At 33.9% G+C, this 16,115-nt stretch overlaps 1 protein-coding gene across 1 annotated transcript; it reads right to left on the bottom strand.

The window, feature by feature from the left end:
- Nucleotides 1-377: 377 nt before the first annotated feature.
- LOC129950292 (uncharacterized) lies at nucleotides 378-11,246 on the bottom strand. Its single transcript, XM_056062185.1, has 3 exons — nucleotides 10,855-11,246; nucleotides 1,409-1,570; nucleotides 378-1,336 (listed from the first exon to the last, which is right to left on the bottom strand). The coding sequence occupies exons 1-3, from the start codon at nucleotides 11,000-11,002 to the stop codon at nucleotides 543-545; spliced, it is 1,104 nt and encodes a 367-aa protein (XP_055918160.1). The 5' UTR covers nucleotides 11,003-11,246; the 3' UTR covers nucleotides 378-542.
- Between the last annotated feature and the right edge of the window lie 4,869 nt (nucleotides 11,247-16,115).

Here is a 16,115-nt window from a genome sequence, read left to right as displayed (position 1 = left end):
TACTATTTGGTGTGGATATTGGGTCCGAACGAATTGGATGACATGGACACAGAAGACACATGGTTTCAACAGGATGGTGCTACTGACTACACATCTCAAGACATAATCTCACGTCAACACAACTTAAATTGGCAATCAAGATCATGTGATTTAGCGCCTTTAGATTTTTTTTGGAGGCTTTCTTAAGCCGCTGGTCTATGGGAATAAGTTTCAAACCACCGCGGCCTTTGTAACATAATCGATGTCATAGATCAAATTAAACCTGGTTTATGCACCAAAGTCATCGAAAAATGGAACCTTCGTCCATTAAGCCAATTAAGCGATTTTATATTTTAAACTTAATGTAATTCAAAGGGTAGCTAAATAAAGATACAACCTTATTGATAAATCGTATACAACTTGTTTTATTTATCTTAAAATCGACCCAATAACCACTTACTTGAAGTTAGTGTTTAAGGTCGAAATCATAACAATTACATGTACTTTTTCTAATTGTAAATATTTGTTATATATAAATAGTTTGTTTCTTATATGTAAATATTTTAAGTAGTTCTTAAATTAGACTTAAGAAATGGTTGCAACTCTTCCGTTGGTAATTTAAATTCGAGAATTGATGAATCAGATGATAATGTTGATTGCACTGAGCCTGGACGACTTTCATTATCAATATATTCTATGTTTGCTTGATAGTTTGGCATTGAGTTAAGATCTATCTGTTGCATGCTTTGATTTGCTTTATTTTTCGAGCCCAACAAAGGAAATACACTCCTATGCGTCGTCCCCGATTGAGATGCCAATGCGGTTTTGGGAAGATTGTTGGACGTTTGGGAATGTGTATTATTCCCTAGAGTTCGTTCAATTTGTTGATACTCTCTTTTTATGGTTTGATAATCAAGAAACGGTACAATGCCTTCGTTGAGAATTGTTCCTGATAAATTTATAACACCAACCTTAAAACGTCTTTTTTGATCGGAATTCATTTGTCTTATGTCTGGGAGTAAACTTTTAAAGAAACACAAATCCAAATCCTCTTCGTAATACGTATCTAGTTGTCTTCTTTTGGGAAAATCTTCTGCAACATCAACATTTTGTTCTTCATTATCAACCCGATGTCTTTTGTTGCTAACTGTAGGCTTTACTTCATCCAAAGAATTCCATACACGAGGATCAATTTGTGTTAAATTTGTATCCGAAGAGTCTTGAATATTTGGGTCATTTTCATCCATTACAGTGACTTCATTATAATGTTGTTCAGTTTCTGATAGGTTATCTTCTTTTTCATGAATCTTAGGTGTAAATGATGCCAATAGTTTTGGCTTTAGCTTGGGAACACTAACTAAAAAAAAGATGATGGTTATTATATTGAATAAGAAAATAAGATACATTAACTATTAAGTAAAATACTTACAAAATTGTGTTCTAGATTTAGTGAAAGGCTTAAGAAAGTTCAAGTGTTCCGCTAAATAATAAGGTTTTTTGTCAATTGAAGAGTATCCAGGGGAAGCTATCAGCTTTAAATGTCTCGTAAAGCATGCTCTCAGGTTTTTCCATCTTTCTTTGCATTCGGCCACTGTAAACAAAAATAATAATAAAGTATATTTATTTAGATTTGTTTTTAAATGAAATAATATTAAAAGATGGACATCCTTAATTTGAATCTCGATTTTACATTTTTCTATCACAGTTTTAAAAAATGAGCCATTTTAAAAATGATACAAAAATCCTTAATAACAAATTGTATGATAAGTTTGCAAAGTAAAAATTTGTATTTTCTAGATACAGTTTAAAAAAATTTAGTATCTCACTTAGTTTTCTGAATTTTTCATTAGTTTTAAAAAATATTGTTGGTCTTCACTTCACTATGCTTGAAAAAATGTAATACATTAATGTTTTCGAATGATTTGTTTTAGAGTTTTTGGTGTTGATTTTGAATCTAAACTAGCTAAACTTATTTAGCGTTCTTTAAACGTTTATGTATGGCAGTTAAAGACTTACAACTAGAGAGGATTTTTGGGAAAATTTATAAGATATTTAATTTTTTTTTTAAATGAATAATGAAATAAGGAGTTTTAATTTTGTAAACTTACCATGAATTTTATTGAAAAAAAAAACTAGTTCATGAATTTAAATAGCCTCAAAAAGGCAAGTATAATATTTTTGTTTCGAATTATAAAAGGTTATAATTAAAAAACCTGACGTAATTAGTCGGATTCAAACTAAAGCCATCGAAAACCTCAGAAGAAGTGTAATTTGATTTCCGCCTACATTGCCTTGTTAACCAGCAAATCGAAAACATAAATCCTAAATAAAGGCAAAGTAAAGATCAAACACAGAATCGTAAAATTATTAAAAAAAAATAATAATGGCCATACTAAAGTACTAAATATCCTTTTTAAAAGCTAGGAATCGATTCTCGGGTATGTTGGGTATGTTTTACTGAAAGAAAGTTCTTGGAAAAAATATAAGTACTATTTTTTTCATCATATATTTCCTTTCACATTAAGCTCGAGGAAAACAGCTTTTTTCTCCATCCACGTTTAACAAAAGGCGGATCCAGAGGGGGTATCGTAGGGGTCGTGATCCGCCTGAGAAATAAAGTTCACAAAGTTATGTTGTATAACATTTATTTGTAGGAAATTTTAAGTAAACCTTCAAAAAACTGGTTCGTCATACAGTGGCTGACAAAAGTCTACGTACGACCACTATTTTCCCATCAAAAGGAGTTGGAAACCAATGTAAGCGAATGTAATGATACAGTTTTGTTTAAAATGTTTTTTTAATAACATTACACAAAAAACAAGTGAATTCATTATAAACTTAAAATGTTATTTACAAAAAATACAAAAAACAATGATTAACAAAAGTCTACGTACGATATGTAAATTAACATTAAAATGGTCTTCAAGACTTAAATTAAAAACAAAAAAAATATTTTGTTGGGTCACCACGAGCATCTATAACTGCCAGTAGTCGTCTGGGCATCGAAGAAACTACATTTTCGAGCTCAGTGGATGTAATATTTTGCCATTCTTCCTGGAGCTTCTCCTTAAGCATTGGAGCACTGCTAGAATTATGTTTTCGGATTTTTCGCTGTAGAATCTCCCACACGTGCTCAATAACATTCAAGTCTGGGCTTTGAGGCGGTGTGTACTGTTGTCTGGGAGCATGGTATAGAAGCCCATCTTTCACAAACTGAGCCGCGTGCTTGGGATCGTTATCTTGTTGAAAGATCCAACTCTGCCCAAGACTGAAAGCATCAACTGATGGTTTCAAATTTCGTTCTAAAATGGACTAAACACTAATTTTCCTACCCCAGACGCAGCGATGTTCAAATGGTAGACATGTGCATTCAAGAGGACACAAGCGTCCACAGGTTTTTTCTCAAAACCCACCTCTGTCTATCAACTCCTACTCTCACCTCCCCGCGGTGAACATAGGGTGCCTAGTACCTCAACTGGAGATTTTTCTCCCCAGTGGAAAGTTGTTGGGGGCAGCAAACGAGAGAGGGGGGGAGAGGTGTTTCCACTAAGGCACCTCTCCTTATCCAGGCGGCAGCGGACGAATTCTCGAGATAGAATCAACGGTGGCGTCTACAGTTCCAGTAAGGTCGAACTACTTAGTGAACACCTTATAGGGCTTCTTCGACATATTCGGAGCCCAGGCCTATAAGGAGCGGTTCATCCGGCTCCCCTTCCTTGGAGTTATACTAAGGATCTGGCCCTCCAGGTTGGGGGTTGTGCCGTCGGGGTGACTTCCTGGCCACGTAAAAACATCATAGTTTCGAAGCAACAACAAGCCTCGGATACGGACGGATTCACTGTTGACAACCCACGCAAACGAAATAAGGACAACGAACTTCGGATATGTACGTGGAATGTTAGGTCCCTTAGCAGACCACGTGCAGCCGAACAATTAGCGGAAGCCCTAAACTGCTGCAATGCACATATTACAGCCATCCAAGAAGTGCGATGGGATGGACCGGGTAAACGCAAACTAAAAGACTGCGATATCTACTACGGCGACTGCTACCGAGAACAAAGACAGCGTCTATTTGGGTGTGGATTTGTTGTTGGAACTAGGCTCAGGCAAAAAGTCTTGAGTTTCAACAGTGTGAGCGAGCGCATCACGACAATCCGCATCAAGGCTAAATTCGCCAACATAAGCCTAATATGCGCGCTTGCCCCAACAGAGGAGAAAGATGAAGACACCAAAGATATGTTCTTCGAGCTCTTGGACAAGACATATGAGCAGTGCCCTGGCTATGACATTAAAATTGTCTTAGGAGATTTTAATGCCAAGCTAGGAAGAGAAGACATCTTTGGTGGCATAATCGGGAGATACAGCCTGCACGACACTACCTCCGACAACGGATTCAGGCTGGTCGATTTCGCTGCGGGGCGAGACGTTCTGGTAGCTAGTACGCAGTTCACGCATCTTAATATCCACAAGGGGACATGGAAATCTCCTGATCAATCAACCGTCAACCAGATTGACCACATTGCGATCGACGCACGACACTTCTCCAGTATCCAGGATATCCGAACATTCCGAGCGGCCAACATTGACTCGGACCACTACCTCGTTGTAGCCAAGGTACGGCTACGGATATCCCGATCCAAGCCAAAACAAGGAATAACTGTGAGAAGATTCGACGTTAGACGGCTACAATCGCAAGAGACTGCCATGTCCTTTTCCGATCGAGTCTCTAATAACCTCCTAAGGAGTCCTATGCTTCCTGCATTAAGCATTGAAAACCAGTGGCAACATTGCCTTGCAGCCATCAGAGATGCCGCCTCTGAAGTGCTAGGTTTCACACGGCTACCACAGCGAAACCCCTGGTTTGACCACGAATGCCGGCAAGCTCACGCAGCGAAACAAGAGGCATACAAAACGGCGCTGCACAAAAGGACGAGAGCTGCTCGCGAGCTCTACGAGCAGAAGAGGAGAGAGGAACACCGGCTTCTTAGACGGAAAAAAAGAGAGCATGAGAAGCGCGCGATCGAGGAGATAGAGGGATGTCACAACAGGAATGAGGTTCGTAAATTTTACCAAAAGGTAAAAAAAAACCTCCCAAGGGTACCAGCCACGAACCGAAGCCTGTAAAGACGATCAAGGAAACATCGTAGTAGAACCACAGTCGATGCTGAGAATATGGAAAGATCACTTCTCCAAATTATATAACGGCGATGACGAACCGAATTCCGCTGTAAGGGAGATAGAACCACTCAACCTCGGCGACGCAGATCAACAATTCCGCCTACCCGACATTGACGAAGTGAAGATAGCTATATCTAAACTTAAGTCAAACAAAGCTGCTGGAGCTGACGGCATCACCGCCGAACTATTCAAAGCAGCAGGCAATGACTTGGTAGGGAGCATGCACCAACTCATCTGCAAAATTTGGTCGGAAGAAAGCATGCCCGATGAGTGGAATCTCAGCATAGTGTGCCCGATACATAAGAAAGGAGACCCTCTAAACTGCGCCAACTACAGAGGCATCAGTCTCCTTAACATTGCGTATAAGATCCTCTCTGCCGTATTATGTGAACGTCTGAAGCCATTCGTCAACAACCTGATTGGTCCTTATCAGTGTAGCTTCAGACCAGGAAAGTCCACTATCATAAATATTCACACTACGGCAGATCTTGGAAAAAACCCAGGAGCTTCAAATCGATACCCACCATCTCTTTATCGATTTTAAAGCCGCGTATGACAGCATCTATAGGGAAGAGCTCTACCGAGCAATGTCTAGTTTTGGCATCCCTGTCAAACTTATCCGTTTGTGCAGAATGACGATGGAGAATGCACGCTGCTCTATCAAGTTCGGAAAAGATCTTACCGATGCATTTGATGTCAAAAAAGGTTTTAGACAAGGCGATGCACTGTCATGCGACTTCTTCAACATCGTTCTGGAAAGAATTGTGCAAAAGTCAACCGTCAACACTAGAGGCACAATCTTCCAAAGATCGATCCAATTACTCGGATACGCTGATGATATTGACATAATTGGAAGATCAAATCGTGATGTCAGTGGAGCGTTTTTGAGCATTGCGACGGAAGCGAAGAAGATGGGTTTAGTGGTCAATGAGGGCAAGACCAAGTATATGCTGTCATCAAAAAAGGACACTGAACGACGACGTCTTGGACAAAGCGTCATAATGGACACCTTTAATTTTTAGGTAGTTAAGGACTTTGTCTACCTAGGCACCGCTATTAATGCAGATAACGACACCAGCGCTGAAATCAAACGAAGAATAACTCTTGCAAATCGTTGCTTCTTTGGACTTAGAAGGCAATTGAGAAGTAAAGTCCTCTCTCGAGCATGTAAAATCACCATCTATAAGACACTCATCATCCCGGTTCTCATTTATGGCGCTGAGGCCTGGACCCTGTCAAAGAAAGATAAGAGCGTCTTAGGATGCTTCGAGAGAAAAATTCTTCGGGCGATTTTTGGTCCCGTACGCATAGATGGAGAATGGAGGAGAAGATATAACGACGAGCTGTAGGGGCTGTACAGCGACACTGACCTAGTTAGCAGAATCAAAGTCCAACGGCTTAGATGGCTAGGTCATGAAGAGCGGATGGACATCAACGCACACACTTTTTCTCTCCCATCACTTCCAAATATGTCGTACTTCGATTCATCAGTGAACAAAACTCGCTTCCAGAAGTCCATGTCCTTTTCAATATGCTTTTGGGCGAATTCCAAACGAAGTTTTCGATTTTGTTCGCTTATCTTGGTGTAGGGTTAAATGGTTTTTCTAGGAGTTCTGCTGTGGTAACCGTTTTTATTCAAGGTTCTTTGAATAGTGCGTGGATGCAAAATAGTTTCCGATCTTGTGGTGAGGTCTTGGGCCAACATTGTGGCATTAACTTTTGGATTTTTCTTGACTTCTTTTAATATAAAGCTTATTTTTCTTCAATAGAGATTTTTTGGGCGTCCACTACGCGGCTTGTTTTCAACTCTATCAGTATTATTAAAGTTACTAAATATGGTTTGAACTTTAAACATACTTAAATTTGATAGCTTTGCTACATCACCAAAGCTTTAAAGCTTTTGTTTTTATAAAATGGCAAAAAAGTGGTCGTACGTAGACTTTTGTCGGCCACTGTATTTAAATAAAAAAAGAGACGTGATGTGATGTAATATCGGATGAATATTATAGTGAAGATGTTCATCTTGTCGTCTGCATCAGTGTTGCCACAATGTTGCAATTGTCAAAAGGCATTACATTTTTTCATTGCTTTAAAATGTCGATAAAATGTTATTTGCGTAGGTTTTGTTACACCTTTTTCAAGAATATCATTTAAATTTCATTTTAATTGTGAGGTTCTTGCAAGGAATTGCTATATTTTATTTATTTAAATGCGTTTTTGCAAAATAAAGAATTCAAAACACGTTTTAACTCTCATTTAAGGACTATTGAATAACACTGTGTAACTAATTTACAATGTTTTCTTTCGATGTCCGAAATTATTTATTAATTCTCTTATGCCCAATTTCATAAACAACTTTTAAACATTTAACAAGATTTTAAACTGTAAAATGGGATATTTTGGTTTCACCAAGCGTTTTTAAAGTAAACAAGCTTTTAAACCCCTTTTAAAACTAAATGCCCGTTTTTGACTCATTAAATTTTAAAAATGTCATTAAAAAATGAAAATGACAGGTTGACAGTTTCTGCTCTTCTTTTAAGATTTTTTTTTTATTTATTTCATTACACTTTCGTTTAGGTTTGCGGCAACGCCGCCGCACTGTGGGGAAAATGCGGACAAAACCTATTTTTCAGAAAATAGGATTTTTTTTAAACAGAAAGTGTAGTGGTTGTAGAATCAGAAAATGAAAACCATTTTCCAAAGAAAAAAATTATAGCACAGTAGATTTTCGCTCAAAGTTCAAAAATATCGTGAAAAATTATAAAATATTAGTATTTCTTAAATGATCAGTATATTGTGAAATTTTAAAACTATTTTTTCTACTAACTTGATTGAAATAAATAGAAAAATATTACCGTATGTTATTTAAAAAAAAAAAAAATTAGATTAGGTATTTTTTGACGAAGAAACACTCTTCCTTTGTTGGATAACTATTCTCAATAGTAGGGTCCCAGCAACATTTTGCAGTAAAAATCTCATCCGGATGCGGTTTTTAGAGCAATTTTACGTTGGAAAGTCATATAAAAAATAACAATGAATTAATAATTTACATTATGGAATTTTATGTTTATGCCTTTTAACCAGTTCTGACGATCTTATAATGTAAAAAGACGCTTATGTGAAAAAACCCTTAATTAATCCAACACTGAATTAACAGAATTATATCAACAAGTTTCGTAGAAAGTACTCCAATTTTCTGAAATTGAAAGTGTCTCGTAATATTGTTTTATGGTACTAACAATATGATATAGATAATCGTTAAAAAATAAGACAATGTGGTAAACAGAGTTTTGTATTTATATATTACATCCCTTTTTATTTAGCTTGCAATTATTTTGCATTTGGTCTCTTTCTCTTAACTACCCCTTAAGCTATTTATGCATGGACCAGAATACGAACTAATTTTTGGTTATAAAGAAAGCTCTCTTTTGAAAATAATAAAACACGGCTAATATGTAGAAACTTTAAAATGTCAAATTAAAACCGGTATTTTTATCATAAGCCATTAGCTTTTATCTATTTTGGTTATTTTCAAGAGTTTGCAGTCCCAGTTCTTTGTTAGACAATGTCAATACGTATTTTCCAATTTTTCTCTAAACGATTTCCTTTTTTATTTCCGCAGTCAATGGGGTATGGTATTGTATGATAAGTTGCATTACACTGAATTTCAATTTCTCAACGATTCAGAATTTCAGCTTCTACATGATCTTTGTTTTTTCTAACTTCTTCCGGAGTTTCTTCCGAAAAGGAAAATTGAAGAGCTGGTGCGTTAAAAATGGTCGAATATTTTTCCAAATTCGTTCTTCATTTTCTCGTTGAACAAGTTTTAATGGTACCAGGGATTTAAGAAATAAATGTCCATCAGAAATACCATCCTTAAAACTTCATAGATTTACTCACATTAAATTAAGTTTATTTGAACTAATTTGAAAAAAATGTATTTAAGGTAAGATAGCTTATTAAGATTAAACGAATTTGTTTTTATTTTATTTACTTGATTTTTTTTATTTTGTATTTATTATTTAAATTTATTTTATAATAAATCAAACGATAAACTTTGAAAACACCAACTATCTATATCATTATAAATGCAATATGTTATCCTAGGAATTGCAAACAAAATAAACCTTAACATTTGTTTTACACAGAACCATTCACTTTCAAGCATATTAAAACTGAATTTTTAGTAATTTACAATGCTTTTAAAATGCTTTTTTCGCTATTTATTATTTTATTCGTAATAAACATACGTTAAATTTGGTAAATAAATCTTTGTTTTCATATATGTACTAAGAAAATAGATATTTTCTCTTTTAGTGGGCGTGGAAATGGGCGGAATTTGTTTGCTCAGATTTGTCTTGCTATTCTCTATCATTCCTGAAAATTTCATCAAATTCGGTTCATTACTTCAGGTTTTATAGAGTTTTGTCCGCTTTCCCATACACGGTGCCCCACTGTGAGCCGTCCTGTCAAAAAGTTATAGTATTTTATAGGAAGTAAAATGATTTACCCCTAGTGTTTTCTTTCCCTCTTTCAGGTTTTGAAAAATATATCTCCCTCTACTTTAAGCTTTATGCAGATGCAGATACATGTAAAGCCACTTTAAGGGGACATACTAGTGTCACATTTTCAAAAAATCATATTGTTTCCATTTTAAGCAACATATCTTTAAAAAAAATCTAATAAGGCCATATCTATAAATCTCTTCTGCTGACATTTTTAACTCAAAGAGCAATTATAAGAGGAGACTTGAAACCTGATCTGAGTACTCTATAGTATATTTACTCTTCGACGATGTAGAATGTTTTTGATTGAATACATTTTGATTTAACATTTAAAAACTCGACAATTTTAAAGGTAACTTTTCATGAGGACTCTATTTTATTAGATATGAATATAAAATAATAAACTGAAGAACGCTTTCATAAGAACTATTTAGACAATTTCTTGCTCTAAAACAGCTATCTAAGAAAAAATCAAAAATCGTCAGTTTTTAAGATTGGTAATATGCATACCGTTATATTGATACTTATTATTTATGATTTAAATACATTTTATTCAGCTGCCTTTGCAAGGAATTAAATATAATTTGTAGGCACTTTTGTGAAAAAGGTTGATTTTATATTAAGTGTGCGAACCCTCCCTAACTAAAATTCTGGATCCGCCCTTGCATTGAACAAAAGCATTTCTTACATCTTCCGCTTATTAAATATAAAGGACATTTACCCACACCATGCCAAGTAGTTGAATTAAAGAGAAAAAAAGGACACTTAGGCATACAGATTTACCACTAAACCTCCTCGCCAGTTCAACTCCTATCAACTCAGCTAATGCAATGGAATTTTGTGATTTTGGAATCATTTTTATTTCATAGAATCAAAATAGAAAGGTACAGGAGCTTAATACCTACCTACCAATGTTTATACATTTTCTGTTTATATTTTCACATTTTGCATTTATTTAAATATCCTTGAAATACCTTGGAATACATTTTTTATAAATACATACACCCAACTGAACTGTGCGCCCAGTAACAATATTACAGATATTTACTACCTTTGGAACGCCTTTTTTAAACCATAGAAAATTGTTGTGTAGTTACACATCTATTTGTATACCTAAAATATTGTCGAAGATAAAATCAAATCTAACTTACCAGCGCCGGACGGCGGTAGCGATAAAGTATAAATTATTTACCTGTGGCATCGAATTCAATCCCAATCATTTTCCAGGTTTCATCTTGTTCTGCTTTATTGGAAAAATCTCTGCTTTTGCGATTGTAAACACAAGGGTTACGTTCAATCATTTTAACAAATTGAACATTCGTATCCGGGTCGTCCTTCATTCTGTTATGTTTTTTCAAATAATATTTAATTTTGAAAGTTTATACAATATGTAAACTCAATTAAAGTAAAATCAAAACACAGCACGTGGTTGCGGGTATACACTATTTTAATCACTGCCAGCAGAATTTTCCATATCGAAGCTACAAGAGAGTGTTAGTGACACATGAATAGTGATATCATGACTAGTGGAGTGACGCAACGACACAATTCGAATTCTTCTCACAAAGTTACCATGAAAAAACGAGACATCTGTATGGAAGGAGAGCGAGAAAAGCAATCTCGTGTTAAAGTAATTAAGTAGGTATAAGTATTTAGTACCTAACAGGTATCGGATTTTATGTGATATCTCGTTCTGTTTTTGTTATTGACAGAATTAAGGTGTGTTTGGCAAGGTGAATTTTTGATCAAAAAGTTGTGATGTAAAAATAAAATTTCATTATTTGATATTTATTTATTTGGATTTTAACTGTGCATCAATTTAAACTTATTAATAGTACAGGATGTAAAACATTGATTTGACAAAATATTAATTAACATTAATTATGCATAAAAAATGGACCAAAATTAAGAATTAAATATTTCAGAACAAAACAAAAAAACAAAAGACATGTTAAATATAAAAGTTATCTGAATCAAGACGCAAGGAAAATAATATTGAAAATGATTAATTTTAAAGTATGTTCAGTACAAGTTTGAGGAATATATAAAACAAATTGCATGAAACTTTCTCTTTTCGATTATAGACCTCATGTGACTGGGAAGGTTATTCCACTGTTTAACAGCATGAACGAAAAATTGCCTGCGCGATGTCAAACACAAAAATTAAGTCTGTTACATAAATAACTTGAAGTCTTTTTAGCAATCAGTTTGAAGAGCATAATATAACAACGATATTTGAAGAAATCTAACAGATCGCAATTGAAAAGCTGACGAGCTTGAAAAGAGACATGATCGAACCTATGTAGGTTAAAAACAAACCGAGCTATTGCATTAAATGCCACCTTTAAGTTTGTGAGCTGATTGAGAATCAAGATCAACAAACAGCTCACACCCGTATGTTATTATAGGTAGGACAAGTGCTTTTACCAGCTTTAATTTAATATGGGTGGGTAGTACGGATTTAGTATAAGAAAGTCCTCTAAGTGAAGCATACATCTTTGACACTACTGTAACGACATGGTTATTCCAAGTTAACCTGCTATTAAAGACCAAACCTAAATTTCTAACTTGGGCAACATATTTAATAATACAATCATTCAACATAACGGGAGGGAAATTATCTGGGTTTGGTTTGTTTATTGAAATTGGAAGAGCTTTGGTTTTTTCAGGATTGATTTTAAGTCCGTTCCGTGTCGACCAATCATAAACTTATATATAATTGAATTGGACATCATCTGCATGGACATGAAACTGACAGTAAGGCAAAACAGAGGGCAGATAATTAATGAACAATGAAAACAGTAAAGGTCCAAGGATTGATTCTTGAGGAACACAATTATTAAAAGTGAGGAACGAGGATATTACAAGATACGGCTTGCATACGATTAGTCAAATATAAGTAAATAAGTTATTTAGTTGTGTCAGAGAAGCTAAATAGGGTCGTCAATTTATCACATTATTACAGAGAAGATTATGGTTTACTCAATGAAATGCCTTTGAAAAGTCAAGTAAGGTTATCACAGTTGCAAATTTATTGTCAAAAGCATGTCTTATGTCATCAGATACGTTGAGTAAAACTGAAACATAACTATGTTCAGACCGAAATCCAGATTGCAAAGGATTCAATAATTGCTTGTCTTTAATATAATATTTTATCTGATTACTTATCAGGCTTTCAAAAACTTTAGATAGAAAAGATAGGATAGCAATCGGTCTATATTCCTTCTTTCCTTGTTTTAGTATGGGGATAATTTTCGATGTCTACCATAGGATGGGATATGTACATAGATGTCATTATAATGGTGTTTAATATGTGCGTTATGTGGGAAAGTAGTAAGCGCAGGAGGATTTTAACAAAGTCAGGATGAATAATGTCAAGTCCGGTGCATTTAGATTTTACAGAGAAAATTGCTTTACCTACCTGATAATCTTCTACGACACTTACCGAAAAGGTGTTAGTTGTATCATTCTCTGTACGTCTAGAAGACATTTCACAGTTTGAAACGATTTAAAATAATTTTAAACCAGTTTATGAAATTTTACAATTTTAAAAGATATAGATATGTATATTTTGTTGAAGCAAGGATTATTTACATTGTTTCTTAAGAACTATATTGCAAAATTTACAGAGATTTAGGACAATGCTACTTTACTACCGGAAAAACTAAGATTTTTATACAAAATAATACGGTTTATTAGAAGGAGAACAAATCGAAGGAAAAACTACAAGAAAAACCTTCTTTAAATTGTCATGTTTTCCAAGATTGGAGAGAATAGGAGGCATGAGAGCCACGAAAACTGTCAAACTCAAATATGCTTTTGTAATAAATAAATTAATACAAAATGATTAAATAAACAATAAATAACTAAATATACTAGCATGAATAAACAACAAATATATTAATTTTTCACCATTGAATATTTATTTTGTCTCTAAAAGTTGTCTTTGTAATTTAGTATTTTTATAAAACTTTTTTAATAGTAAAATTTGAGATAAGGTAGTTTTCGGATACTATACGTTATATCGCTCAGATGAAATTTTCTCATTCTAAATAATATAAGGTCTATATTGGCCAATACGTGGAGAACAATAGTAGAATAGCGCCATTGCAAATTAAGCATCAGTACTTTATTGTGAGTTCTTTGCAATCGAAGCAAATGGCTGTTAGCTCATTTGCCCCAAATAGGTGATAGTATAATGATTTGAAAGATAACCTTAAAAATCATGAGCTTATTTTCAATGCTGAGTTCCGATTTCCTATTAATAAATGGGTAGGCCTTTTAAAGCCAAGTTGAACTTATTCATTGCTTCTTGTATATAAAACCCAAAAGTTAGTATTTTTTTTGGAATGCCATTAATTTGAAGTTGGGTAAGAAACAGATTTTTCTTTTTAATCTTAAACGATTTAAACATTTTACTAAAACCCTACAATATTTGAAAGTTATCAGGGAATGGCTACTTTAACTTTTATCAATTTGATAAATCCATACGACATCTGTACAATGAATCTTATAAAAGCAGTGTATGGTTCGTGTAGGCGTGTTTGATTTGTTTATTTTCACGAACTGTCATTGGTGAGCCATGTTCGGATGACCTTTCTTTTTTTTTTATAAAAGGCAATCAGCAGTTTACTAGTTAGCTTAACAAAAAGAAAGGTTTAAAATTTTGAAGTCGCTTATATAAGATTTGATAAATCCATACGTCATCTGTACAATGAATCTTATAAAAGCAGTGTATGGTTTGTTTAGGCGTGTTTGATTTGTTTATTTTCACGAACTGTCATTGGTGAGCCATGTTCGGATGACCTTTCTTTTTTTTTTATAAAAGGCAATCAGCAGTTTACTAGTTAGCTAAATAAAAAGAAAGGTTTAAAATTTTGAAGTCGCTTATATAAGAAAACTCAAGGTATAATGGTTCTTTTGTCGACCGATGGTTTATTGCAATTGAACTTAGAACTAGACAGTTGGTTTCTAGGAAGGTAAATACATAAGATTAAGACAGATTAAGAAACATGTTGTACATATAATGTCGCATCGTAAGATCGATGACGTTATTAATTTCTTGTCTATTTCTTTGAAGTTTACCATAAACGAGCATGCATGAGTACAGACCTAGGAGATAATTAATGGAAGTACATTTTAAATGAATGATAAATGTCTTAAGATCCCTACACTTAGTAAATTTCGAAAAAGTAAAACATTTCTACTTAGTAATTTGTTAGGCCTAAACAATAGGTTGTTTAAAATTGAAAATTGCTTGTATGAAGACTGAGTTTTATTGTATGCTTAAATAACTGCAGAGTCAATGTGTTCGTTAATCTCTTAATATGAAGTTTTCAGCTGTCATAAATCCATCTATGAGAGTTTTTCAGTCGAGATTCAATTTGACGTTCAAACTGTAACACTTTACAGTTCAAAAATATTCAAAGATACAAAAAAGAAAAAAAAAAAAAAGAAAAAGTCTTAGGGATTGGTGGAGTTTTGAACTTCTTTTTACTAATATCCTGTGGATAATTTCTTTATCTACTTGAAAGTGTAGGATATTTTTCTTTGTTCACGCTTTTATTGTCTTTAAGCGTCTGCAAATAATAAAAAAAAAATGATATATTCAACTGTTTTCAATTAAATAATATTCTTACTTTCAAATGATTTTTTTGGAGTGCTTACATTTAAAAGTATTTAATTATGGTCGGCTGTCTTTTGAAATGTGTGTCGAACAAAATTAGGTATGTTTGATTCAATAATAAACCTTCAACTTAAAAATATTTACTTTTGAGAATATTTATATTCGTATGGTAAATCCACTTGGTTCAGAGTAGATTTAGCTTTAAAACCTTAAACATTGGATTTAGGGCAGGCGAATACGAGGTTTTCGCTTGCCTTATTATTCCAAACTTTAAAAAGTTTTGAATGAAAGTAATTAAGCTCTATTATATAAATAGTATTTTACCTACCGCAGCACGCCTTCGCATTAAAATGCTTTTATCGGATTTCAATCGAAAACATTTACTCCACAAACAATAAAATATTTGTATGTTTTAGAATGTCTAAGCATTCGTTTTGACATTTACAAATGTCAACTGTTTTCATCTGTTTAGCTTATGGTTGTTTTGTGTCCATTAAAAGAATTGAAATGCAGAAATGAGCGATAATATAACAATATATTATTTCGTTTTTATTTCTGAGCTTTATAATCCACGACAATGGAAAGTAATTTCTCTCAAAATTAGAGAATTCAAGAATTTTTACAAGTGTAAAAGTTGACATTTGATTACTTCCGCAGCAGTCTCATCTGATTCTGTTGAAAAACTTCTAAGACAAATAATACAGAGAAAAAGACATTAAAGACGAACTGGGTAGAATTTGAAACCGATTCAGCCAACCCAATGAAACACAAAAACGCATGAAAACCAAAAGTATGCTCGAAAACTCGATTTAATTTAGTTTGAAAAA

Source organism: Eupeodes corollae, chromosome 3 (assembly GCF_945859685.1).
Source record: "Eupeodes corollae chromosome 3, idEupCoro1.1, whole genome shotgun sequence".
Taxonomy (NCBI): Eukaryota; Metazoa; Arthropoda; class Insecta; order Diptera; family Syrphidae; genus Eupeodes; species Eupeodes corollae.
This window is presented reverse-complemented; position numbering and strand designations above follow the sequence as displayed.